The sequence below is a fragment of the Chinchilla lanigera genome, unplaced genomic scaffold (assembly GCF_000276665.1).
Source record: "Chinchilla lanigera isolate Chin_1 unplaced genomic scaffold, ChiLan1.0 scaffold00015, whole genome shotgun sequence".
NCBI classification, from domain to species: Eukaryota; Metazoa; Chordata; class Mammalia; order Rodentia; family Chinchillidae; genus Chinchilla; species Chinchilla lanigera.
Genome location: NW_004955416.1, coordinates 28,163,999 through 28,189,596, shown reverse-complemented (window position 1 = coordinate 28,189,596; position 25,598 = coordinate 28,163,999). Strand labels below are relative to the sequence as shown.

At 46.1% G+C, this 25,598-nt stretch overlaps 2 protein-coding genes and 1 long non-coding RNA gene across 4 annotated transcripts in view; 2 read left to right on the top strand and 1 right to left on the bottom strand.

The window, feature by feature from the left end:
* Positions 1 to 4,829, top strand: part of Pcsk6 (proprotein convertase subtilisin/kexin type 6) — a 129,930-nt gene extending 125,101 nt beyond the window's left edge. For both annotated transcript variants that reach the window (XM_013512589.1, XM_013512588.1), the window contains 2 exons: positions 2,015 to 2,127; positions 3,411 to 4,829. In XM_013512589.1, the coding sequence (XP_013368043.1) occupies positions 2,015 to 2,127; positions 3,411 to 3,508 (211 nt within the window). In that variant the 3' untranslated portion in view covers positions 3,509 to 4,829. The remainder of the gene's footprint in view (positions 1 to 2,014; positions 2,128 to 3,410) is intronic.
* Positions 4,830 to 9,979: 5,150 nt separating this feature from the next.
* Positions 9,980 to 11,102, bottom strand: LOC106148156. Its single transcript, XR_001233337.1, has 2 exons — positions 10,730 to 11,102; positions 9,980 to 10,541 (listed from the first exon to the last, which is right to left on the bottom strand). It is a non-coding gene; the product is annotated as an uncharacterized LOC106148156 (long non-coding RNA).
* A 90-nt stretch (positions 11,103 to 11,192) lies between these two features.
* On the top strand, positions 11,193 to 22,712 carry Snrpa1 (small nuclear ribonucleoprotein polypeptide A'). The gene is made up of 9 exons (XM_005381647.2): positions 11,193 to 11,344; positions 13,111 to 13,258; positions 14,477 to 14,555; positions 16,658 to 16,704; positions 17,101 to 17,203; positions 17,785 to 17,864; positions 18,253 to 18,328; positions 19,239 to 19,332; positions 22,448 to 22,712. Exons 1-9 carry the CDS (start codon positions 11,263 to 11,265, stop codon positions 22,504 to 22,506), a joined length of 768 nt encoding a protein of 255 aa, XP_005381704.1. The 5' UTR covers positions 11,193 to 11,262; the 3' UTR covers positions 22,507 to 22,712.
* Positions 22,713 to 25,598: the final 2,886 nt, after the last annotated feature.

The following is a 25,598-nucleotide window of genomic DNA, read 5'->3' as shown; positions in this document are numbered from 1 at the left end:
AGACAGGAGATGGGCCGTCTCCACAAGCCCTTCTTGGGTGTGGGGTGTAGACTCCTGATGGGAGTGGCCCTGACAGAAGTGTGGGGAGAAGGTGGCTGTACGCCCAACTGCCCTTGCAGCCTTTGGCAGGGCAAAGTTGGCATATTGTTCTGGGGATGAAGTAGGTACAACAGAACCAGAGGCATCTAGAAAGCCCCTGCCCAAGACACCAGCTGCCAGCACAGTAACCCTGGGAAGCAGGGGCCATGAGCACTAGCGAAGATAACCCCGTTTCTAGGGCAGCATGATGCTGGGTTCTTCTCCCAGGCTTCTAGGTAAGAGCCCAGGCAGGGCACCATCATACCCTGAGCCAGGAGGCCCCACGCAAAGAAACCCAGCTGAGCCCATCGGGGCTTCTGCCTACAGAACTGGGAGCTGAGCTATAAATGATTTTGTTGGCAGTTTGTGATGCTGCAATAGGAAACAGAGACACCTGCTACCCCGGTTAGTTTGGTGAGGTTGTACCTGAACGAGAAAGGACGATATCACCAACTGCTTCTCTGTGTAGCCCTCTCCACACCATAGTCATTCATAGCCAAAGCAACCCTCAGCCTCAGCCTGGGAGTGCCGGGCCCTGGGCCTCCTGGACAGCTAACATCCATGATGGGCTAGGCTCAGTCCCAGCTGCCATACACTGGTGTGTGTGTGTCTATAAGAGATGCCAGAACACCTACAGTGAAACATCATGCCCTGTGCGGTGGCCCTGGGGCCCGCTTCTGGGCCATCAGGAGGAGCAAGGACTTGTATTGGGAGACAACATGACAGGAGCCAGACCCCAGTGCCCCCGCGAAAAGTGCACAGGAAGTAGGATCCCCCATGAGCCCCCAAGCCCCCTGCTCTAATCCTCAGGCAAACTGCGAATAAAAAACAACCTCTCATCCTGTTTGAGGGGTACAGCAGCGGAGCCCCCTGGCCATATCAGTTCCCGTGGTGGCAGGGAGGGGTGCTCTCGGAAGACGCTTGTGAGGAGGCTGGTTGTTGATCTGGTGCTGAAGACCACCCAGGGGGGTGGAAGGCCTCTGTCCTGAGTGCGGAACCCGCAGGGCAGGCTCAGGCGTCGCTGAGCCCGGCTCCTGCCCTGCGCACACCCTCTGAGCTCCACCTGCAGGGCCTGATCTCCTCTTAACTGGCAGCCGTGGGCAAGCTGGGCAGCGTATGGGAGCACAGTGGACACCTGGTCCCTGCAGCTGGACAAGCCAGCAGGTGCAGGGCAGGGCACTGGTCCCAGGGCGAGGTGTTTCTGTAAAGGGCCAGGAGAGAAGTAGCTCAAGCCTTGGGGCCCCCTGCCTCCACCCCAGCTGCTCAGCCCGCCACTGCAGACCGTGTGTCAATGAGCATATGTTCCTGTGAAACTCCTGGCCGTGGGCCTCAGCCTTGGTACACAGCCTGTCCCGAGTCATGGTACTGTGCATTAGCAGGAGTCCTGGGCCCCACCCGGGGCCAGGACTATCCAGGAAGGATGGGAAGCGTAAGGGCACCCTCACCTCCTTGGGGTAGGGGGCATGGCAGCCAGGGATACTCCATCCTCAGGTCAGCTCCACTCTCCGGTTTGTCACCTCCCTGGGTAGAGTCTGGCCCTGACCCCACCCCTACAGCCACTGCAGCCAGGCGGCTTCCGGAGGCTCTGGGAGCCTCATGGGCTGGGGGAGGGTAGGCACCAGTGTCCAGGTGAGACACAAGGATCCTGGAGGCCTGCCCTTCCCTCCACTTCTGGCCACGTTCCTGCCATCTGGCCATGACTGGCTTTGCCCCCCTGGAGCAACAGTGAGGTCAGACAGGGCGAAGGACATGCCAGTGCATGAGCTGTGTCTCGGGGCAGCCTGGGGGACACGGCTGCAGCCTCCTACAGAGCACCAACCTTGAGGGTCCAGGGCAGGGGAGGAGTGATGTGCAGGAGGTAGGAGGGCTCTGCACAGGGCCCCAGAGGGCTCAGGCCTCTCCCCAAACCTCAGCGGGAGCCTGCATCTCCCCACAGGTGTGACGACAGCTGCCTGAGCTGCGAGGGCTCCAGCCGGAACTGCAGCAGATGCAAGGCAGGCTTCATGCAGCTGGGGACCTCGTGCATCAGCAACCTCACGTGCAGCAACGGTGAGCACCAACGTGACCTCTGCAACGGCCAGGAAAGCACAGCCCACGGGCCTGTGGTCCAAAGAGAAAACAAGCATGGCAAGCCCCTGAAGTGGGGTGCTTGACTGACCTGACTGACCATCTAAGGCTCCCAGAGGCCTCTCACACACTGACTAGGGAGGCATCGTAGCCACCAGCCCAGCCACTGCTTGTCAGTTTGCTGAGTGACTCTTAAAAATGGTTTCGCTCTTGTGCCGTTCCCACCCTCACGTCACAGGCCCCAGTAGCAGCCTCCCCATAGGAGAGGTCTGACCTCAGGGATCAAAGCCAGGAGGTCTGGAGGGTCTCGGCCTCAGAACTAAGAAGACAGAACCGGGAGCTGAGGTCTACTCTCAGCAACAGGGATCCGAGCTCAACACAGAGAACCCACATCCAGGCTGTGGACAAGCCCTGGTTCTCCAGGTGGATGGGGCGGGGGACACAGGATGGGAAAACAAGCTCAGAAGGGGACAAAAGACAGTGCCCAACTTGGGGACTCCAGGCAAGAGGAAGGGTTGGCAGAGACTCTGTCCTGGAGACCTGGTGCCGGGGGTCTTAGCAGGTGGGCTGTAGCAGGACCACATGGCTCAGCAGGTGGCAGGGAGCAGCCCCCCGGGACTGGCTCTGGGGACCGCATACTGACTCGCAGGAGCAGGAAGCCACAGGCTCCATGGTGTCCTGGCATGAGCCGGCACTGCCCTGCCTAAGACAAAGTATAAGGTGGCCTCTTTGCCTTGTTGTGGGTCTCTTTTTGGTTTATGGGATTATGTTCCTTCACAAGCCAGGAGGCTTCCTGTTTAGGAAGTCAGCTGCTTAGGCTGTGTACCCACCCAAGAAAGTGGGGTTGCCACAGAGCTCCAAGGTCACACGAATGACTGTGCTTCCTAATGACAAGGCAGTAGCCCAGGCGCCAGCACCCACTGCTGGTCCCCTCACCTGCAGCTCTTCCATTACTGAGACCTGTCTGTCTGCCTTGATGTCCCCACTGCATCCTGTCCCCTCCCCTCCCTGTCTGGAGTGTCCCTTCGACAGGTCCACATGTGCACCAAGGGCCCCACTGGCCCATCCTGGAGAACCCACACCCCCCTTATCTCTTACACCTACCAAGAGCCCCCTGTGTACCAGGAACCACCTCTCCAGGGAGGCATATCGCAGGAAGGGGACTCTGCATGTCCTCTGTGTGGCACATAATCAATGTCCAGCAAGTGTGGAACAACTCAATCTTAACAGTCTCCAAAGTCTGACTTTTCTCTTCCTTCCCCCAGCTGATGAGACCTTCTGCGAGATGGTGAAGTCCAACCGGCTCTGCGAACGGAAGCTCTTCATCCAATTCTGCTGCCGCACATGTCTCCTGGCTGGGTAGAGGCACCGGCTGCCCGCAGAGGACAGGGCCCCTCCTGTCCATCCATCTGTCCATCCACCTTCCTCCAGACTGTTGACCAGAGCCTGTTCCAGGGGCGGTGCCTCGCATCTGACAGCTTTATCTCCCTGGGGGCCAGGTCCTCCCTCAACACCTCCAGGCACCCAAGCTGGGGGGCAGGCCCTGAAGGATGTGCTCCTAAAGCAGTGATGGCTGTCCAGCTTGCTGCCTGCTGTCTCCTGGCAAGCTCAACATGGTAACAACATGAATTCGGAGAATCTACAGCTCCAGCTTCAGGTCCTAAGTTTACTGAATCTTCAAGACCAAAGCAGAAAGCAAAGATACTTGGCATCTCGGATCGCCCTCCTCCCGTGCTGTTGTGCGACTCGGGTGTAAATCTTAGCAGACCAGCCAGCAGGACCCTGGGCTGTCCTCCTTCGTGATCAAGGCTCCAGCAACCTCCCTGTGCATTGCCTGCTGCCTGCCACTGAGCGGCCTGGGGGACCGATCGGTCAGACTGTAAATAAAATAGATTTCGGGGCATAAAACACATGACCACTGGGGATGGAATCAGTTTCTACGCAGCCAGCTCCTCTGGAAACTGCAGAAGCGTCTTAGAAAGTCCACTGCCAAACCCAGATCGGAAGGTTCTCCCTGTTTCTGCAGCATTCTCCTCTGAGGGAGCCGAGCTGTCCTCCTGTGTTCTGGAGTCTCCTGGGCCTGAACAACCACCTTGACCTGATGCAGAACCTTCGGAGGAGGGTCCAAAGGCAGCTCTCGGGGCTACCCAAAAGATGCCCTGATCACAAGCAGTTCCTCTTAACAAAACGTAAAGCCAGCCCACGAGTCGTTGGTCATCCATCCCCTCCCATTTTACAGAATTGCTTTTACAACACATGTGGCCTCCGTGCTTCAGGAGACTTGCTCTCAAGGTGGCTGTCCTGTGTCTATGTATAGTCTAAGCCTACGTGACACAGCTGGATTTACTTCTGCCAAACCCGTGTAGGCATTTTATAAGCTACGTGTTCTAATTTTTACCGACGTTAATTATTTTGACAAATATTTCATATATTTTCATTGAAATGCACAGATCTGCTCGATCAATTCCCGTCAATAGGGGAGTAACATTTGCCTTAAATTTTCTCGACCTCGTCTCTCTCCATAGTGTCCTGCTTCCCTCTTTGACTGTAATGCGTTTGCCTTGTCACCTGTGAGCTGGACAGAGCCCAGCAGTTGTCTATTGAATCCACAACTCCGAGGAAGAAATCAGCGAAGCAAAAACAATGTTAACCCTAAATTAATAAAAGAGTTAACATCCACGGCAGAGGAGACTGTATTTCTTTGCAAGGCACAAAACGTTAAACCTAGGTGCTGGCCAGTAGGTCAAATGGACATCGCTTTGTGGTTTGGGGATCTGTTGTTTGTCTTGTTTGCAGTATTCACAGTTACACCCGGAGCCTTTGCACTGAGCCACATCCTTTTTTTTTAACTTTGAGACAGAATCTCACTAAGCTACCCAAGCTAGGCTGGAACTTGTGCTCCTCCTACTTCAGCCTTCTAGAGTGCTGAGAATACGGCCGTGTATCATCAGGCTTAGCTCCGAATCGGTTTGTCATTAGGGCGAAGGTTTCCTCTAAGCTTTAGCAAATGCTAACATAAGGAAGTAACGGGGAAATGCCAAGCTTCCAACTCTATGGTGTCCTTTGGCAAAGAGATCCTCTTTGGGCCACCAAAGCCCAGTTGAGTGGAAGGGTCGAGCTCCCAGGTATGGGATCGTCCTCCCTCTGTCAAAGGGGAGCCCTCCACATCCTAGAGCGGTCGCGGCAAACCTAGGGCACACGTGCAGCCGGCTGTTTGTTATCACTGAAAGCTCTAAAAGGTCAGCATCGCTGTGTGAGCCTCATACCGGCAGCAGCAGAGCATGATTTAATTGGGTTACAGCTTGTCTGTTGTACAGGGACTGAACTCCCTGCACCCGTGGGTCACGTGCCTTGTGGGATTTCTAGCATGGCTTTTCCGTGAGGTCAGAAGCCTGTACTCCTTAGCATCCTTTAGCTGCAGGTAGAGGAGATGCACCAACTAGAACTGACTTAGGATAAAACAAAAGCAAGTGAAGGACATTGTCTTAGGAATCCCGGGTTTGGGGGGTTCAGAATTTCAGGCAGGCTGTGGCAGGGCCTGGGAACCCCGGGGTGAGCTTTAAATTTGGATGTGGTTTGCGCAGCAGCAGTGCCTTCTCTCTTCAAAGGCTGTTTCCCCAGTTGATGAGACAAATGACAAGGCCACCACCATCTCTCCCAGAGCCCAGCCCCTACAGCAAACTTCCTGGGTGGGTTTCTTGGCTCTGCTGCTCCCAGGACAGGACTCTGGGGAGCCTGCCTTGCATTGGTGCTCATCAGTGCCTCCACGGTGGCCCCAGAGACGGGCACGAGCAGCAGAAGGTGGCTGGAGCTCTGTGCCAAAGGGAGAGAGATGAGCAGCAATCAGGAAGGGAGGCCGGCCACACAGCGGGACACAGTCCACCTCGAGCACAAACTGACAGAGTTGGGAAAGCAAGACAGTGAAGGCATATGTTTGGGACACTGTCAGCAGGACTAGGAAAGTGTCCGTAAGGAGTCCACCTCCCCCAGGAGACTGACACCTAATTAAAGCCAGCAATTTACTAAGTACTCCTGGTGCAGGGCACCATGTTAGCCCCTAGAACCTGATATTAATAAAAACCAGTTCTTTGTCCATTGAGACCTTGCAGTTGCAGATGCTTACAGCTGAATCAGGGGGAAGAAAGAAAAACCCTCCCTTTGTATCTGAAAGAACACCAATTACAAGAAGCCAACCAGGCCGCCTTGAGAGCAACTGCCCTCATTGCTGTGGTTCGGCCAGCCCACTGCCGGGCTCCCCAGTGGGGTGGGACATTGAGATGCTACTGACAAAGTGCTCAGGACAAAATGCCACCACGTAAAAAGGGGCTGACCACACAGGCTGTCTGTTTACAAACGGCCCAACCTCAAGACGAAGATTCTCTAAAGTTGGTTGGGCAGGATATGTTTATAGATTTCGTTCTAAGTGACAGGATCATGGGTCATCTCTGAATGGGTCACTGCACAGACAGGACACTGGCTCACAGGGGTGAAGTGACTTGCCTTAGGCCCACACTGGCAAAACTGCTTCCATTCCTGTGCCCAGGGAGGAGGTTGGCTTTCTGCCCAAGAGCGTCGCTCTGCAAGTGACCGACACAGCCATGTACATTTTAAAACTTAATTTCCAGGAGGTGACATTCTGGTGACTTTATCCCCAATTTCTTTGGCACCTCACAGGAAACATCCCCACTGCTCATAGGCCAAGGCAGACTTCACACTGTGTGACTCTTCCAGGGTCTAGGGAGAATTTCACTTGTATAGAAGACACACTGTTAATGGGAAGGCAAGTGGACAGAGCTTTTAAAACTTAAAGGAAAACACGGTCTAAATGTAGCCGGAAGGAATGTGTCCTTGAACTTGGGGACAGCACTGTCTGTTGATTTTGCATCGGTAATATGGTCAGAGGGCTTCTTATGTCAGATTGGGGTATGTCAGGGTGCCTAAGGCAGCAGAGGGTGGACATTGAGAAAGAAGGTAGAAAGAGGTGGAGGATTAAATAAATAGAAGGACATTTTAGTAAGAACAAGCAAGGGTGATGGAAAGTCGCATATCACAGCCATTCTCCGGCATCTCAAAGTTCTGTGCAGCCAGCCGGGGGCTCAGCAAAAGGGCCAATCAAATAAAGCCAGCTCTCCGATCCAAGGACTCCACCTGGTGGCCCCCTCTGGCATGAAGCGAAGTTGACTGGGTGTTTGGTTTGGTAGGTGTTTGGTTTGACGTTGCTTTCTGTAGTCCAGGCTGGCTTTGAACTCCTCCTCCAGATCTGGCTAATGAAAATTTTTTGTTTGTTTGATTGATTCTTGAGACAGGGTCTTACTCTGTGTTCAACTTGCCCTTGAACTCAGTATGTAGTTTAGTCTGTTCTCGAACTGGCAGGCCTCTGCTTCTTGAGTGCTGGAATTACAGGTGTGCAGTACCATGCCTGGCCTTTTGTCATCATGCTGAGCACAACATTTAACTTTTATTTTTTTTCCTGCAGGACTGGGGATTGAATCTAGGCCTTGGGCATACTACACGAGTGTTCCATCACTAAACTCCACCCTCCCCCTCTGGCTTTATTTTATTTTGTTTATTCTTTTTAATTTTGAAACGATCATAAAGCAAAGTTATAGAAAACAGTGTGTATCGCACAAAAATACTTCCCTGCACCATCTGGGAGTAAGTTTCTGATGCCTTATGATCCCCACTTGAGTGGGTATTTCCTGTGAATAAGAACATTCCCCTACACAGCCATTAGAAGCAGGCAATTAGCACTGATGTTTCTAACATCTAACCCTCCGCTTGGGTTCTGCTTCGTCCAGGTGTCTGAGAAGCACACTTAGCAAAATGATACAGTTTAGAGTCGCACTTGCACTTAGTCACCATGCCGCTTTACATCCGGAAGCGTTACTCAGTCTTTCTTCAGCCCTCATGACCTTGAACCTTTTAAAGACTACAGGCCACTTACGTGCAGGATGCCTTTTGGTCTGTATTTGTCTGGGCTTTCTTGGGTTCCTATTCACAGTGTGTACAGTATCTTTGAAAAGATCTTACAGAAGTGACTGTTCTCTCATTCCATTAGGTGGTACACAACTCTGATCTGTTCCACTACTGGTGACACTAGCTTTGACCACTTGATTATAGTTTATTTATTTTTGGCTATGAAGTCATGCCTTCTAAAGGAGGTTCGCTATCGCCACTTTTTAAATACTGTGCTAAAGACCCCAGCCAAGCCACACCTTATGTGTGGATTACAGGTGTGTGATAGCACACACCTGTAATCCCAACAGCATGGGAAGCTGAGACCAGAGAACTACAGCCTGGGAAATTTAGCAATTTAGAGAGATCCTGTCTTAAAATGAATAAAAATTTTTCAAAAAGACTGGGGATGTAGCTCAGTGTGAAAGCCCTGGGTTCAACCCCCAGTACTGGAAAAAATAAAACAGATATGTGTTACAATGTTCATAGGAACACTATTTATAATAGTTCCAAAATGGAAATTATCCAAACGCTCATCAACAGCAGAACTGACACATTCTGGAATACTCACACAATGAAATATTACATAGCGATGAGAAACAAACTATATCTACGAGGTATGATTCAAAAATACTGTGAACGTTTAAATTTTTAAAAAATTATTACTTTAAAAGACATTACTTTAAAAAACATTGTAATTTATCCCCTAAAAATCTTTCCCCTCACTTTGAAAACAGCTATCCCACCAGTCATAACCACTTCCTGAAGCAGTTCTGGAAGTCCTTTTTCATGAGTGTCTTTAGTGGCACTGTGACGGCTGACTCAATATCCTGAATCAATTCAAAATGTTTACCTTTCACAGTCATTTTGACTTGGGAGAAGAACAAGAAGTCACATGGTACAGATCTGATGAGTAGGTGGATGAGGACACCGCATAATGTCTTCATGAGCCTGATTTCCATTGGATAGCACTCAGCATTCACCATAATTTTTAATCACATCTCCCAAAGACACTCAGGAAAATAGACATCCTGAACTTTAGAAAGTGGTGAGAATAAAATAGGTGTGTCCAAAGGGAGGTGGAGTATTTTGAGAGCAGGGCTTAATGGCATGTGTCTCTTGTTGTAATAAAGTTTTAAAGTTAAACATTCACCATATTTTTTATCTTCCCTTATACAAGAACATTAGAAACTTCTATTTATTGAGTGCCATTATTGAGAGTGAAAAAGATGTACCAGCCATGGGAGCACATGCCTATAATCCCAGCACTCAGGAGGCAAGAGAGGATTGCCATGAGTTTGAGTTTGATCCTCTGACTACATAGTGTAGCCTGAACTACATAGCGAGACCCTGACTCAAAACAAACCAAAAAACTGGTGAGTGTGGTCGTGCACACCTGTAATCCCAGCACCCAGGAGGCTGAGGTAAGAGAATCACCATTCAAGGCCAGCCTGGGCTACACAGTGAGTTCAACATCACAGTGGGCTACATAGCAAGACCCTGTCTCAAAAAGCCAAAAAAAAAAAATTTATAATGAAAAAAATAATAGGAAACGGACATCTTTTGCAAATGGGAAGTAGACCAAGAAATGGAGGGAGTGGAAGGTTAACTAAAAAGAATTAAGATGTGTTATGTACATGTAACAACTCTCCATGATAAAAATAATCATTACGTACTATAAACATGTACTAATAAAATTTTTAAGTAAACTTCACAATTAAAAAAAGTCTGAAAAAAATAAAGACAGAAAAAGGAAGCCACTGAGTATATATGAAGAACTCTCACAAATCAGTAGGAAAAGACAGACAATCCAACAGAAATAAAATGGGCAAGACCCCCGAATGGGCACCTCTAGAGGAATATATCCAAACAGATGATGTACATACAAAATGGTTCTCGGCTTTTATTAGTTATGAGAGAAAAGCCAATCACGGCAATAGTTCAACACCTCTTCACACCCAACAGGATCACTACACTTCTACACACTACATCAGAATCACTAAACTCGCAAGACCTGTGAAGCTGAGGCGCTCTTACACAGCGCCTCAATGGAGTGCCGGTTACCATGACTTCAAGGCTCTACCTATTTATGCTATCATACTCCAAGTCCCAGCAGCTCCACTCCAGGAAAGACTCCACGTGCATGTCCATCAGATCCACATACAAGAAAACAAAGAGCACCATTACAACAGCCCCAGATTGGAAACATGGCTGAGGCCAAAGGACTGCAAGTTCAAGGCCAGCCTGGACAACAGTTAAATCCCATTTCAAAATAAAATAACATGGGCTGGGGGCGTGGCTCCGCGGTACAGTGCTTGCCTAGCATGCATGAGGCCTTGGGTTAGATATTCCCAAATATACACAGGACTTTTCTGTATCACTGAAAACAAGCCATCCACCGCTGTGTGCAACTTGGAGGGACTCCAGACGTAATATCGAGCCTAGGAAACAGACACACGAAACCCGGAAAGATGCTACTTGTATCAGAAGCAAGCAACAGTGACTGCGGTGATGGGATTGCGGTTGCCTCTGGGAGCAGAGGGATGTTTTCAGAACAGCGGTGTTCGGGGCCCTGCGGTCCTTCCTCCCCGGGCAGGCTCCTGATGCGCGCCCTTCCTGTACACCGTACCTCATCGTGAGTATTTCACTGTCTGACTGCAATCCCCGTGTCTGGCGGCGGGGTGGTCTCAGGAGCCTGCGCGGGGCGAGGGACCCAGCCCGCTTCTCACGGTGCCGCCCAGGGCAGGCTCCAGGGTCCTGGACCCTTCAGTGGGTCCCCGCCCCTCCCGGGTGGACGGCAGACGTCACTGCTTCCTCTTCCACTTCGAGGTTCTCTGACATACAAGACATCTACACTCAGGTGTTCCCACTTTTTGCTTAACTTTTGGACACGAGCGTCTAGAATTAGGATTCTTCCAGACTTTGCCTCATGACAGCGGTAAAGTGGGCGACGCGCACGCCAGGACACTAACACTGCACGAAAACAGCGGCGGGGGATGGAGGGGGTGTCGATTGCTTCTGCCTGGCGGTCGAGCTGCGCATGCGTGCGAGACTGCAGCGATTGGTGCTGCCTGGCGGTAGGCGCGCGGGGCACGCTGGGACGTCTCGTGGGCGGGAGGCGGCGGGCGGGTGGCGGCAGCGGCGGCAACGGGAGCGGGCAGAATGGTGAAGCTGACGGCGGAGCTGATCGAGCAGGCGGCGCAGTACACCAACGCCGTGCGGGACCGCGAGCTGGACCTCCGCGGTGAGTCTGAGGTAGCGGAAGGGCTGTCCCGGGGCCTCCGCGCCTCCTGGAGGTCCGCGCCCCGCCGCGTGCGCCGAGGCCGGAGCGTGGGCCGCGTTTTGCGAGCTGGGCGCCGAGGCGGCGTGGTGCCGGCCTGGTGCTTGTCTCTGTTGCCCGACATCCGTGCCGTTATTCTGCGCAGCGCCTTCCGTTGTCCCGCTGTGCTCGCAGGCTCGGCTGTTCTCGGTACTTTCCGGTCCGGGCTCGGCGCGGCCCGGGCTGTGTCCGAGTGCGTGGGCTAGACTCACTCGTGTCTGTAATTCCAGTGCGGGGCGAGCGGGCGGACTTCAGTGAGTACGTTAGTGGGCTGTTTCGAGTGCAGATCAGTGTTAGTTACCCGTGTTTTGTAAGGGGGGGAGACGAAATCCGGGAATAAAAGCGGCTCTTTCCCGCCCTCGGCGTGTCCTCGGTAGTGTTATCTGGTATTACCCACTAGGAGGACGTTTTCAGGGTGAAACTTGCCCGCAGGCTTGCACCGTGTCTTCTGTGTGCTCGGAACAGTCGGTAGTCGGGTCGCTGTAGTTTTCCGCTGTTTTTTAAGTGTTCTGAGACGGGGTCCCACTGTGCAGTCCAGGCTGTGCCGGAACTCACAGCGATCCTGCGCTGAGCCTCCCGGGTGCAGGAGCACAGGCGTGCGCCACAGCAGCCTGCCGAGGTCCTCGCGGTTATTTAGGTAATAAGATTTGGCTCAAAAAAAAATTAAAAAAAAAAAGTCGTCCTAATACATTGAAGTGCAGCTAGCTGCTCAGTATTTCGGGAGGCGACCCCCGAAAGGCTGTCAAGGACAGTGCCTGTGGGGTAGGGTTATGTGGTCTGGCCTGGCCTGAGGTCACCACTCTCGGAGACCCCCGCTGTGGCTTCTGCTTTCTGCTAAGACGCCTTGCTGACTTTTGGGAGATCTCAGTGCTTTTATTTTGTTGAACTCGTTTCTAAGAGAAACGTCCGATTCAGGAGCATCTTGCCGTTCTCTGCTTAGCACACATGGGCCTCCAGCTCTTCTCTGTCTCAAGCGTATGCAGGGTTGGGTGCGCCCAGTTTGGTGCAGTATGCACTTTGATGCGGTCTTTAGGGCTCTGAGCTGTGTACTTTCATCATGGCTGGCTTCATTTTCTCTTAGGCAAAGATTTGGGCAATAAATTTATGCCCAAAGTAGGCAAGTTAGTCAGGATTCGAATGAAGTGTTGAAGGGTGACCTACTCGTTGGTGTAGCTCACTGGCCTGCACCTCAGGATTAGAGCCGGTGGAGGTGAAGTCAGCGAAGCAGTCGCGTCCTCCTGGAGGCGTGCGATGAGAGCAGTGAACCTGGCCGGTGGACGTGCAAGCGGTTGAGAACTGTTGTCCCCCCGTCTCAGAAGTGTTAGTTGGTGTTATGCTGCTCGACTAACTCTTATCTAGAACAATAGGAAACACCTGTGAAATGTTTTTATGAACGTTAGCTACCGGCGTCACTCGTGGTTAGTAGTCCTGTCCCCTTGCCCTTGCACTTGTCCTTAGCGTCTTCGAGTCCACTGCTGCATGCTAAGCTGCGTTAAACTGGGCGCTGGTGATTCTTGTTTTGTCATTTGTCTTGAGTGCCTTGCACAGTGTTTGACGAGCACACATGTCAGGTAAATGCTTCCTGAGTAAATGACAGCTTGGAGTCAAGTTACCAGGAAGTAGTTTAACTGTTGAAGTTATATTAAGTATTAATACCTTGTGTGTGTTTTTTCCAAAACTCCATTTTACAGGATATAAAATCCCTGTCATTGAAAATCTAGGCGCTACCTTAGACCAGTTTGATGCTATTGATTTTTCTGACAATGAGATCAGGAAGCTAGATGGTTTTCCTTTGTTAAGAAGACTGAAAACATTGTTAGTGAACAACAACAGAATATGGTAAGTGCCTGCTCTTCAGAGTGTTTAAACCTACTGAATGTTGTAATGTGCCTTGAAAAAGTTAAGTATACTGCCAGTTGAACCTACATGTTTCTTCTTAAAGTGAGAATATAGTGCTTTTTCCATACAAATGCAGAATAACTTGACCGTACTCTAGTCTTGTTTGCATGTTTTCAGAAATCTGTATTTGTGTATTCATAAGTCTGTAATTTAAATTAATTTTGGCTTCTGAAGCAGTTATCAGATAGGTCATATTAAAAAGGTATTTAAAATACAATTATATCTTCACTGAGTATCTGTACCTCAGGCCTCCTGCTATTCATTTTTAGAACTGATTTATAGAGTGTAACTTGAAAATGAGACCTTTATTGACTCTCATCAGCTCTGTGTAAATTTTACTGGAAAAATAATTGAAGCTTATAGATAATGACTTGGCAGAAATATTTTTCATAGTTTAATTATTCCCCTCTGGTGTAGTTATGTCTTGCATGGAAGCTGTGCATGCAGAAGAATCACTTATATTTCTGTGCTTCCTGAACAAAATCATAAAGCCAGGAGTCTTGTCTTTTCCCAGTTTCCACAGACATTGTGACAGTGGAAGAAGGTCAGGCAGCATCCAGGAAGCGTGGGATCTGAAATTGTCTACTTCTGTCCCTGGCTTTGTGGCCACTTTGACATAGAATACGGAAGAATGATGTATCTCTAAGGTCTTCGCAACTTTGAGGTGTTATTACCTGAGCAGCCATTTGTTCCTGGTTCCAAACAAACCCTAGGAGGCTTGGTGGAAATGAAAAGGCTTTAAAGCTAGCAATGAGGAAGTGGAAGCCTCATCCTGCCACAAAGCCTTATCTTACTGTGTCTAGGTGTACAAGTACCTTTTATAGTAAGCAAGGGAGGGCAGAGTTAATACAGTACAACAGTAGACAACTCTACCCGTAGTCATCCCTCCTGACCTTTTCCACTCCCTTCCCTGGACCAGACGCCCAGGGACCATTGTCTGCATAGATTGTCCATGCAAATTGAAGAGAGAGAGATGGCTGTACAGGTTCTCAGCCTGAGGAAGTTTGGAGAAGCAGCTTGTTTCAAAGAAAAAACTGTAACATTTAAAATTCCATTGCACCCTGCTGGTTACAATCGGAGAGCCTGTGAGCAATGACTGCGATAAAAGTGTTAGCTTACTTTTCACTTCCACTAAGAGCCTTTCTATTTTCATTTTAGCCGTATAGGCGAGGGACTTGATCAAGCTCTGCCATGTCTCACAGAACTCATTCTCACCAACAACAGTCTTGTGGAACTGGTAAGTTGATCAAAAGGAGATTGAGTTTGGGGGCAAGGTTAAAGGTAGTACATTCGGAGATCCAGAAAGTTTCACAGGAAATTATCCTTTGTTTCTATTTTTTTCTTAATTATTACAGAATCTGAGCTTGTGGGTTATTTTGTTTTTGTGAGGGGGTTGTGTGTGTATATACAGGGGATTGAACTCAGGGCCTGTCACATGGCACACAAACCTTGAGTGATCTCTAATTTATCAGTCTTTATTTTTTCTGTTTTGAGACATTGTCTCGCTATGTAGTCCAGGCTGGCCTCAAACTCGCAGCAAAACTCCCATGTTGCTTTCTAGACTTGCATTGTTCAGTATGGTACCACTAGCTACAAGTGGCTATTCTCACTTGAGATGTACAGAACTGTAAAATGCATGATGGATTGACTTAGAATTAAAAAAAAAAAAAAAACATTGTTAGTAACTTTTTAATACTCATGTTGAAACGATAATATTTGGAATAATGGATTATATAGCATTTTTAAAATTAAATAGCATATTAAAACTAGTTTTACTTTTTTATTTTCATGTGGCTACTAGAAAATTTTAGATTGCATATTTTAAATTACATGCATGAAATTTCTATTCTAGAAACTAGTTTTATTTTTCGCATTAGATGAGCAGTCTACCTGGAACTAATTTCTGTATGAGATAAAGGATAAGTTTCAGTTTCACTGTAGAGGTAGTTAATGATTATTTTGACCTATTTTATGCCCTTAAAATTTCTGCTGTGTATATCTAAGAAAACTGAGTTTATACTGTATATTCGGATTTGTAACCTAGATTTTTCACTGAAAAACTTGATGTTTAAATTTGTATTGTAGTTTGATTTTAGATTATGAAGACTTTATTTACGTCTCTTCCCTATTTTCCTGATTGTGTAGATTGAACTAACTGGACATTCCCTTTTTGGTGGACAGGGTTCATAGCATCTTTCACATTATCAAAAGAGTGCTTGACTCCAGAAGTGACAAAGCACTAGTCTGGGCCCCTGTCCTTTCTCACACCTTGTGATTTGACCCAAAATGGATGTTGATAGGGAATATGTAACATGATTGGTTCTGTTTGAGAAATTGTAGTTGTATTTAAAGCTCTTCGCAAAGCTCCTCCATCCAGTTAATAAAAGAGATACGTTAAAATCTCACATGTTAACCAAGCTAGATTGTGCATGTGTATAATCCCAGCATTGAGCGAGCCTAAGGCAGGGAGATTACAAGTTCAAGCCTGGCCTGGATAATTTAGTGATTTCACAAACTGCGTCATCCTTGCTCAGGGCCATACTAATCTCCTTTGTATTCTTCCCACTTTAGTATATGTGCTGTGGAAGTAAGCCACTCCCTTTTTTACCTGTACTTTTTTTCTCATTGTCCATCTTTGCCCTGTCTACTCAATCGAGATACGTTCCTTAGTGCAGTGTTTTTTCTGGAAGGGACACAATTTCTGGTTAGTGTTGAGTGAGGGTCCGTATTGCTGCAGTGCGGTCAGACCTTCTCACAGACTCACCTTACTCCTTCTTAAAATGTGCAGATGCGTGGGCTGCTGTTCTCATGGAGTACCTGTAGGTTGGTTTGGAGTTTTCCGGTTTATCAGATGCCTCCTTGCCTTTCCTTTGATTTTTCCTACACGAGCACTGTCACCATGCAGTACTGTTCACCTTGTCTTTGAAAAATTATATGAAGCAGTTTGATGGGGGCTAGAATAAAGTAACCCTGTCTCAAAGACAGTTTGTTCTTGGGCACTTGGGAGGGTGTAGCAAGAAAGACCACATTACACCCAAGATGTTAGCTTGATATTTCCTATATAGATAACTTCCTCCAAAGTCCTATGGGCTCTGCCATTGTTTTCTTTCTGAATGATTACTCAGTAGCCCATTTTGAGATTGCCATTGGAAATAAATGTTTTGTATCTTCTGATGTTGAGGTGGAAGTTGTTAATGCAAAGATTTTTAAGAAGATGAAATGTATTCCTCAGTTTATTCAGTCAAAATTATTAATGCAAGAGTGCTTCAAAGATACTCTGTATTTCAAAATAGATAGCATGTGGTATCAGCATTTTTACCTGTAGCCATTATTTTACAGGGTGATTTGGACCCTTTGGCATCTCTCAAATCACTGACTTATCTAAGGTATGGAAACCATTTTTTATGATGACAAAATTAATGAAATACTTAAAATAGCATTGTTACCAGCCTTAAAGCATTCATTGAAAAGTACCTTTTAAAAACAACTATTGAAGTCAGCTGTGGTGGGTACATACCTATAATCTTACCACTGGGGATGCAGAAGCAGGAGGATCACCATGAGTTCTAGGTCAGCCTGAGCTATGTAATGAGATGCTATAAAAAAATTTTTTTTCAGTAAAATTTCTAACATTGAAGCTGTTTCCTGAATGTTACTTAAGTTGATACATTGTGATGTGAATAGTAGTGTACTTTGCATTGATTTATAGTCTTAATGCTCTTCAGCTGAACTTTAATGCTCTGCTATGAACAAGAGTGGCATTGTTGTTCCTTTTCTTATAGCATTCTAAGAAATCCCGTAACAAATAAGAAGCATTACAGACTGTATGTGATTTATAAAGTTCCACAAGTCAGAGTACTGGATTTTCAGAAAGTAAAACTCAAAGTAAGTGTTCTTCGTTGTAAGTCATTACAGAGTTGTGTGTTTTTCTTTACACTTTTGTTATTGGGTTTTTTAAATTGACTAATAAATTTTACTATTAGTTTGTAATTTAAAATGTGGGAAAGAAAATGTTTTTTGTCCTCATAGCACAGTTTATGGTAGGGCTTTAAATTGACACTCCTTTATGTAATGTTGGTCATGCAGAGTTGGCAGAATGTTGGGGAGCCACACAGTGGATTGTCTGCTTAAATACCTTCCCAGCCAGGAGCTTAATATGATCTGTTTTTGAGTAGCTCTGGTTGTCAGGGTGACTTTTCCCTTTACTAGGAGGTTTCTCCCCTATCCCCCGGTTTAGTTCTTTGGCAGCTTTTTAGCAACTCCTTGAAACTGGCGAGAAGCTTTCTCTAGAAGCATCACCAGCAAAGACAAAACTACTGTGTTTCTTTTAATTTTGAATTGGCTTTTTGGTATTTTTACCAGCCCAGAGTATTTCAGGAGCGTTCTCTTCCATGTGTTCTGAGGAATGCATCTAAATGCATGTGGTATTCCTTTTTCCATTAACTCTGTGTGTGGTGTCGCTGTAGGAGCGTCAGGAAGCAGAGAAAATGTTCAAGGGCAAACGGGGTGCACAGCTTGCAAAGGATATTGCCAGGAGAAGCAAAACGTAAGATACAGATATCCAACTTAACTCCCTTCACTTCAGAAACACTGTCTGGCAGCTTGCCTCCTACAAAATTAAACCAAAAACTGTGATTAATGTGGTATTAAATTTGAGTGCTGCTAATCTGTGGCTATCCACAGCCCATATATCACAAGGAATTTCTACCAAGTTCACAGAACAGATACCTCAGTTTTAATGTGATGTTTATATGTTCTGTTCTCTATAGGAAGATGAAGTGGGTGGTGTTTCTGAAGGAGAGAGTTCTTGTATCAGTTTGTTAACAAAGATAAGATACTACACTGGTTTAATTACTTTCAAAAGCTTTTGAAAGTAAAAGAGAAGCACCGTCTATGGGTGAGAATTTAACAGTTATATTCTTTTCTCCCCCAAGTTTTAATCCAGGTGCTGGTTTGCCAACTGACAAAAAGAAAGGTGGGCCCTCTCCAGGCGATGTAGAAGCAATCAAGGTAATAACATGTAAAGATTCTGGACTGGTTAGAGTGAGATGGGTTTAGGGCACAATAATGTAGCGAATGTAGCTCTGAATGTTGAAGATTGCATTTTCCCACAGTTGTTAGAATTCTTCTACGTTAAGGAAAATTTAGATCAAAGTCAAACTGGGTTTGGAGGTCTGCTGGGGGCTGAGGTTGCTCTGGTTTTGGGGGAAGGCAACTGAGCTCAGACCTGTCAGCCGCGGCGACAAAGTGTCCTGCACAATGGTAGAAGATGAGCTGGCGCTCTTGGATAAAAGCATAAATGAATTTGGAAATAAGTTCAGAAACACTCAGTGACACTCCCTGTCAGATAGTGGGACTAAGAGATGCCTCTAAGGACTCTGTTAAAGCTCTGGCAGAAAAGCTGTCTGTGAAGTTAGATCAAAGTCAGTTCCTGGACTGAACTTGACTCGGTTGCATGTGCCAGTTGAAGTGGCTTCTTTGTCCTTTACATTTTCTTGAGTGCATTTATCACTTTCAACAGTAAGTTACCTTGGTATGTTGTCTCAGGGTTTGCCTTCGTTTTTATTTCATAGATTTTGCTGCCTGACGAACCTCAGATGATGGTGGAAAATCCTAATTTTGTAATATTGCCCGCTAAATTATCCAGTAATATAATCCCATATAGATAGTAAGCTTAAATTTCAGGGCAAGTAGAATGATTACTTGTTCTCTTGTTTTATAAGAAAACTGTGTTTCTTCACCAATTTTGAAAATTTAGAATTTGGTGTCTGGGTTCATTCAGGGTACTGGTAAAATTCTTCCTCCAACACAGAACTGTGTGATGTTCTAGCTCAAAATTTGTTAGAAATTTCTGTATTTTCTGGATGGTTGGTGCTTAATTGAAATTAATTGTCTATCTTCCTTTTGCTCTGTCCTCCAGAACGCTATAGCAAATGCATCCACCCTGGCTGAAGTGGAGAGGCTGAAGGGATTGCTGCAGTCCGGTCAGATACCCGGCAGAGAGCGCAGATCAGGTCAGAAAGCAGTGTGCTGTGTGTGTGCTCCCAAGGAGTGGTACACTCGGTTACTCGGAGTAATTACAAGGCAGGCGAGACGCTGTGATCCAGGCATGCCGGAGGGAGCCAGGCAGGCACACGCCTGTAATCCCAGCTGCCTCGAGGCTGAGGCAGGAGGATTAGCAGTGTGACCCCAGCCTGGGCAACTTAGACCCTTTCTCAAAGTACAACATAAAAACAAAGGACTAGGGATGTAGCTTAGTGTAAAGGTCCTGGGGTTAATTCGTAGGACTTCCCAAAAAAATGCTAAAACAAAGTATTTGGTGAAGTTCATTTGCTAAAGTAAAATCATAGCACTTTGGAGGTCGGGTGGGGGTATGTAGAAGTTGAAGGAAACATTATTTCCTAGCACCGAATGAACCAAACTCTAGAGATAACCGTGTGAACTATTACTTTTACATACAGCCGTGCACGTCATGACAACATTTTGGTTGATGATAGTCTGTATATATAACAGTGGTCCTGAAAGATTATAACAAAGCTGAAAAATTCCAGTTGCCTAGTTTTTTACTGCATCTCTGCGTTTGCATTAGAGTTGCCTGCAGTATTCAGTATAGTAACATACTGTATAGGTTTGTATCCTGGGAACAATAGGCTGTGGTCCATAGCTGTATGATCTAGATATGTCGAAGGACACTTCCTGGCGTTTGTGTTTGCACAGTGACAAAATCACCCAGGGATACAGTTCGCAGAACATATCCTGTCTTTAAGCAAGGATGAATAAGACAGCTTTTAAGATGTGATTCTCAACAACAACAACAAAAAATAAAATAAAAAAGCCCTAAGATGTGATTCTCAGTGGTCCCTGGACTCCTGGGGGGTCTGTGAGATCAAAACTATTCTTATAATACCACCAAGACATTATTTTTCTTATTATGGCAGTATTTGCACTGATGGAGCAAGAATAATAGCTCAAACTGCTGGTGCCTCAGCACAGTATGGTGCAAGTGCTAGCAGTTAGTACAGTCTTCTTGCTGTCTACTCCCAGTAAAACATACCAGCTGCACTTCAGAATGTCCTGGATGAATGTCCTCTAGGATTATTAGGGGCTGAAGAGGTAACTTGGTGGTAAACCAAGCACTTGCCTACCATGTATGATGCACAGCAAAACAGTTACTAAATATCACTGCTTCATTACGCCTCCGCTTGATATTTTGAATGGCAAATGGATACACATGAAACTCTTGTATCAACGCATGCCTGAGTTGTTTGGTTATGTGCATGCGCGGGTACAGTTGTTTTAAGGTGAGAGGCTGATACGCTCTCAAACATGAAGTGAGCCCGTTGCCTCAAGGAAAACAAGTGTCGGGTAAAGTTCAAGGGTTCAAGCAGAAATTAAAACTTGGGAAACTTCCGTCAGCTACTTCTTACTTAGCACTTAAAAAAACTTCTGTGAGAAAGTGGGGACATTAATGAGTGGGGTTTTGGGGGCGAGGTTTGGCCTTGTGTCATGAAATGGCTCAACTTCGGAAGATCCGCAAAACTCAGGGAACCACTGTTTTCCAAATGGTGTTAGAAAGTCATACAGGGGTAAAAGATCTGTTGAAAGGACAGAGTACACCACTGCAGTTTCAAATAAAAGAGTGTGAAAAATTATTTGAGGCTTTCAGACAGGTGTAGTGGCGCATGCTAAAACCCCAGCTACTCAAGAATAAGGCAGAAGAATCAAAAAAGTTCGAGGCTGGGCTGGGCAGCCCATGAGACCCTGCCTCAAAAAGTGGGGAAATGTAGTCCAGTGTAATGCAAACCTCCCCAGTGTAATCCTCAGTACCAACAAAAAAGAAGTATAAAGTGGTGTCAGTCTTTTCACTCAATGCTTTCTTTTGGAAAACACTGCCTTTTGTTAAAATGTAAATGTTAATATGTAACAGATTTATTATTTTCCTGAATTACTGTCTTCAAAATTTCTAGTTTTAGTTTCCAACACAGGATCAATAAATACAGTTAATGTAAACAAAAGCTGTGTAAGCCTGCATGCCTAATAGTTTGAGAGCTGCTAAAGTAGATGCAGTCACAGGATGTTTTAGGCAGAGGAGACTGTACACCAAAACACCTCCGTGGAAAGGCGCCCTGGAACTGAAAGAGGGCCAGAAAGTGAAGTCCGCGTCTCGGGTGCAGGGGCACTGTGGTTTGTGATGGAGTAGGTAACACTGGAAATCTGCCCAGGCGTTCAGGGTTTGGTGCTGACAGGCGGGGAAGTGCACAGCACCAAAGCTGCTTATTGTGACTACAGTAGAACAGGATTACAGTAAGTCCCCAACTTAAGAACATTGCAGTTGTGAACTTTGACAGGTACGCTGTAGAACTCAACTCTGCTGGATACGAATGAATCCAGCTTATGAACGTTCTCCCAGGACAAAACTCATCCATAATTTGGAGACTTACTGTACTGGATTACTGTCCCTCCTTCAGGGTGTTTTATTTGGGCCTTCAGGGCCTCTCTAGATTTGGGATTGAGAGATTACAACATTAATCGTGGTGCTGTATTTGCTAGACCTCATTAGCTCTGAATAACACTAAGAAAGACATTCCCCCTTGGTATCTTTGTATCTAGAAATCTGAAGTTTGGAACTATCTATAGAATCAAAACACTTAAATATGAGTAATCTTCCCAAACAGTTGATAAATTGGTAAAAACGTCCTTTTTCAAAACATTGACCAAAAAACCTGCCTTAAATTGTTGAACAAGTACAAAACCCTAACTTTTTGGTTATTATTGCTATGTTACCCTAATTTAGAGACCACTATTACCAGTATCTGGCATGTATTCAGTGTATAACTATGTTTTTTATATTTGCTATTTTTATCTTCACAGAAAATAAATAGGCATAACTATGATGAGAGGCCACCACTTCCACTTTGTTAAAACACTTTTCTGACTTTTTCCTTGGAAATTGACCGCACTTTCCATTACCTGTCAAAGACAAACTATTCCTGGGTTATAAATTCCTTTAGAGCAGAGGCTGCTTTGGGTTTTTTGTACCTTTTCCAGTATAGTACCCTCAGAATGGGCACTTGCCTGCTACACAGATTATCTCAAACTGATGTGATTTCCGGGTTTTGTTTTCTTCAGGTCCCACTGACGATGGTGAAGAGGAGATGGAAGAAGACATCGTCACAAATGGGTCCTGATCAGTGTGGCAGATGCAATAGACTCTCTTGGGATAAGTCTTGGTTTTTGAACACAGAATAATGGCCTTGTTTGTGTCAGCAAAGTGGGATCTGTCAGCATCGTTGAAATGTTTGAAACTGCTTCTGATAATTTTGTAATGAATTTTGAAATCTAATGTCAGTTTTCTACAAATGTGAAAAATAAAGGCCATTCGCTGTCCTGCCAAGTTGCGTGTCATCATGTGTTTTGGGAGTAAAGTTTGTAAGGACACATTTATGTTGCAAGTGCAGGAGGCCCTTTCCTAGGTAGGCATCCCCATCATCTATGAAGTGTTTGTTTCACGGTCTTCAGAAAGGCAGCCAAACTTGAGGACCTAACATGAACCAGCATCCTTGGACCTTTTTAAACCTACACACAATCATTCAAATTACTCATTTAAAAATTAGGGCCATGTGGCTCCTCATCAGGAGGCAGGATGTGAACAGGGGAACACCATCTCCCAACCTGTAGAAAGAACACTGTGCGGGTGGGGGTTCATAGCTTCCCTGGGGGTGCTCAGCTCCTTCATGACTACGTTCCTCATCCGTTGACATTCACTAGGGATTTTTAAAATGCCAGTGCTTGGGGCTCCCAGCTAGATCCTCTGATTCTGAATTGTGAGAAGCACTTCTAAATAGTTCTGGAATGGTACTTGCTGATTGCTGATCACCTGATGGCTCAGACTGTGCCTTTAGCTCCTGATGGTCTGGCTGGGAAGATGGAACCACAGGGAGCAGTGGCTTCTGCTCAGTCTTGGTCCTAAAGTTTTTATCCTGGCCTGAATTAGAGTGGTTCTCACATGTCTTCAGTGACAGGACAGTGAGACTGCCTTCCACATGGCCCTTCTGGTAATGCAGGGTTACCTCTTGCTTCTGTTTCTGAGGATAGGCTGACTAAAGCGGTTCTCCTTTTTGTTGGGGCAATAGCTTAAAATAAACCCTGGGTTCAATCCTTAGCACTGGGTGGGGGGATTTTTTTCACAGTTAAGATGCAAGGAGACTACTTGCATTATTCACTATGAGCCGCCCTACTGTGTAGGACTCAGGTTGGTCAAAAGCCTCAGTGATGACAGGCGACAGTAAGTATTGATGTCCTCAAGTAACTTCTCTCTGATCACAGTCCTTACCTAGAAGTAGCTTACTTTGGCCTGGCCTGAACTCTACTATAGTACCTAGCAAAGGATGAGACTTCTCAGCATTTCTCTTAATTAATCTGAGCTAGTGAGATTACTTTGGCACCATTTTACTGTTTAAGATTTGGTAAGCCAGGCAGGGTGCACACCTGTAACCCCAGCACTGTGGGAGGCAAATTCAAGTGAGATCTTGTCTCAAAAACTAAAAATGGGGGCTGGGGCTGTAAATCAGTGTGAAAGCCTTGGGTTGGATCCCCAGTACCACCATTAAAAAAAAAAAAAATAAGTGAAAAAAAGCCAAGTGGGACCTTCGTTGCATTATACACAGTACTGTCTCAAGGATTTTACAAAGTTGACCAGAGGAAAGAGGCCTGTGGTGCTCAGAGGTGAAGCTCCAGCTACATGTTCCTAACCCAAAACAATCGGGTTTATTCTAACCTGGTATTTCCTAGAAGCCCAACATTTCCAATTTTCAATTTTGCAGAACATGTGTTTCACTCACACTAACTTTTGTCATGTTATAGAAGAAATTATGTACCAGTGACAGAGTTATGCCTGTAAGAAGTTGGCTTCTATGAAACTACATTAAGACAGTGATTTCAGTATTATTTTGTAGTGTTCGTGTATAATTGATAAATGCCCTGGTTTTGAGGTTGTAAGAACTATAGGTTTTAAGAACTGTAAGTTTAGGGATGATATCTCATATGTATACATTAATATCATTTAAAGGTTGCTTTGGGGATTCCCAGAGTGTCAGTTGAAGAGGTGGGACCTTGGGTTATTCCTGTTTAGGAAACATTACTGTTTTATAGCTGTCACTGATCTCCCTTAGCTACTCATACCCTCAATCCATCTTGTTGCATATACTTTTGTGAAAATATGAGGGTAGCAGCCGACCAGTAGCTATTGTAATACACTTTTTTTATTTTTTGCCACACTGGGGCTCAAGCTCAAGGCCTTGTGCACACCAAGCCAGAGCTCTAGAGAACTACAACCCGTCTGACAACCACCATATATTCTGCCCACTTGCCATTAAGCAAAGCAAACCACCTGGCCAAATACAAAGTCAAAGGATATGACTCATGGGGACCAGTCATTTTAGCTGTGTGGTCAGTGACAGGTGGAAATTCAGGTCACTATCCACCTTTGTCTTATTTTTGCAAATAACACCTGAGCAATCGTATTGAGCAAATTGCTGAAATAAGGTGACAGTTCGAGATAAGCATCATCTAAGGGGACAAAGGTAATACAAGCCTGGTGAGGAAGAATGAAAGCCTGTATCAAGCGCAGTGTGCTAGGAAGTGAATGGAAATTCATCACTAAATTCACTGCGCTTGACTCATGATCCATAAGTAAACACATTCTAGTTCCCAAGAGTAAACAGAGATGCTTTTTTTGGTATTTGTTTAAGATGTATTATTTCCATGAGTTGCTACTAGTTTCTACATGGCAGAGTCCTAAGTGGAAAGGATTTTGTGTGTGCTTGTGTGCATGAGCGCTCAAGCCTAGGTCCTTGTTGGATGGGAGGCAAGCTCTTTACCTCCCAGCTGTATCTGAAGCCCATTTTTTTCGATGAGAAAATGGCACAATTCACTTTGTCTTAATGACTACAAGACATTACAGGGCAGGATGGCAAATAAAGGGAACTCCTCCTACCTCCCCCCCTTTAACAACGTGCAGAATTTTGGCATTTTTAGGTTGTGCAGCTTGACTTAATTCCTTGATGTAGAGTGAAAATCAGCAACAGCAAATCTGCAATTTAAGATCTTCCATAGCTATTATAAGTATCTAAATTCCTGTCCTCAAACTCACAATGATCCTCCTGCCTCAGCCTCCCGAGTGCTGGGATTACAGGCGTGTGCCACCATGCCTGGCAAATATCTTAATTCCTAAACTACACTGCGAGCGCTGAAATGGTATTCACTGCAACATCCTTGAAGC

What these genes read in the sequence shown, in the direction of transcription:
- Snrpa1 (XM_005381647.2), top strand. Translation starts at nt 11,263, where the DNA reads ATGGTGAAGCTGACGGCGGAGCTGATCGAGCAGGCGGCGCAGTACACC. An exon ending in AAATCACTGACTTATCTAAG is followed by an intron (nt 16,705 to 17,100) that starts GTATGGAAACCA and finishes CTTTTCTTATAG; the next exon opens with CATTCTAAGAAATCCCGTAA. An exon ending in ATTGCCAGGAGAAGCAAAAC is followed by an intron (nt 17,865 to 18,252) that starts GTAAGATACAGA and finishes TTCTCCCCCAAG; the next exon opens with TTTTAATCCAGGTGCTGGTT.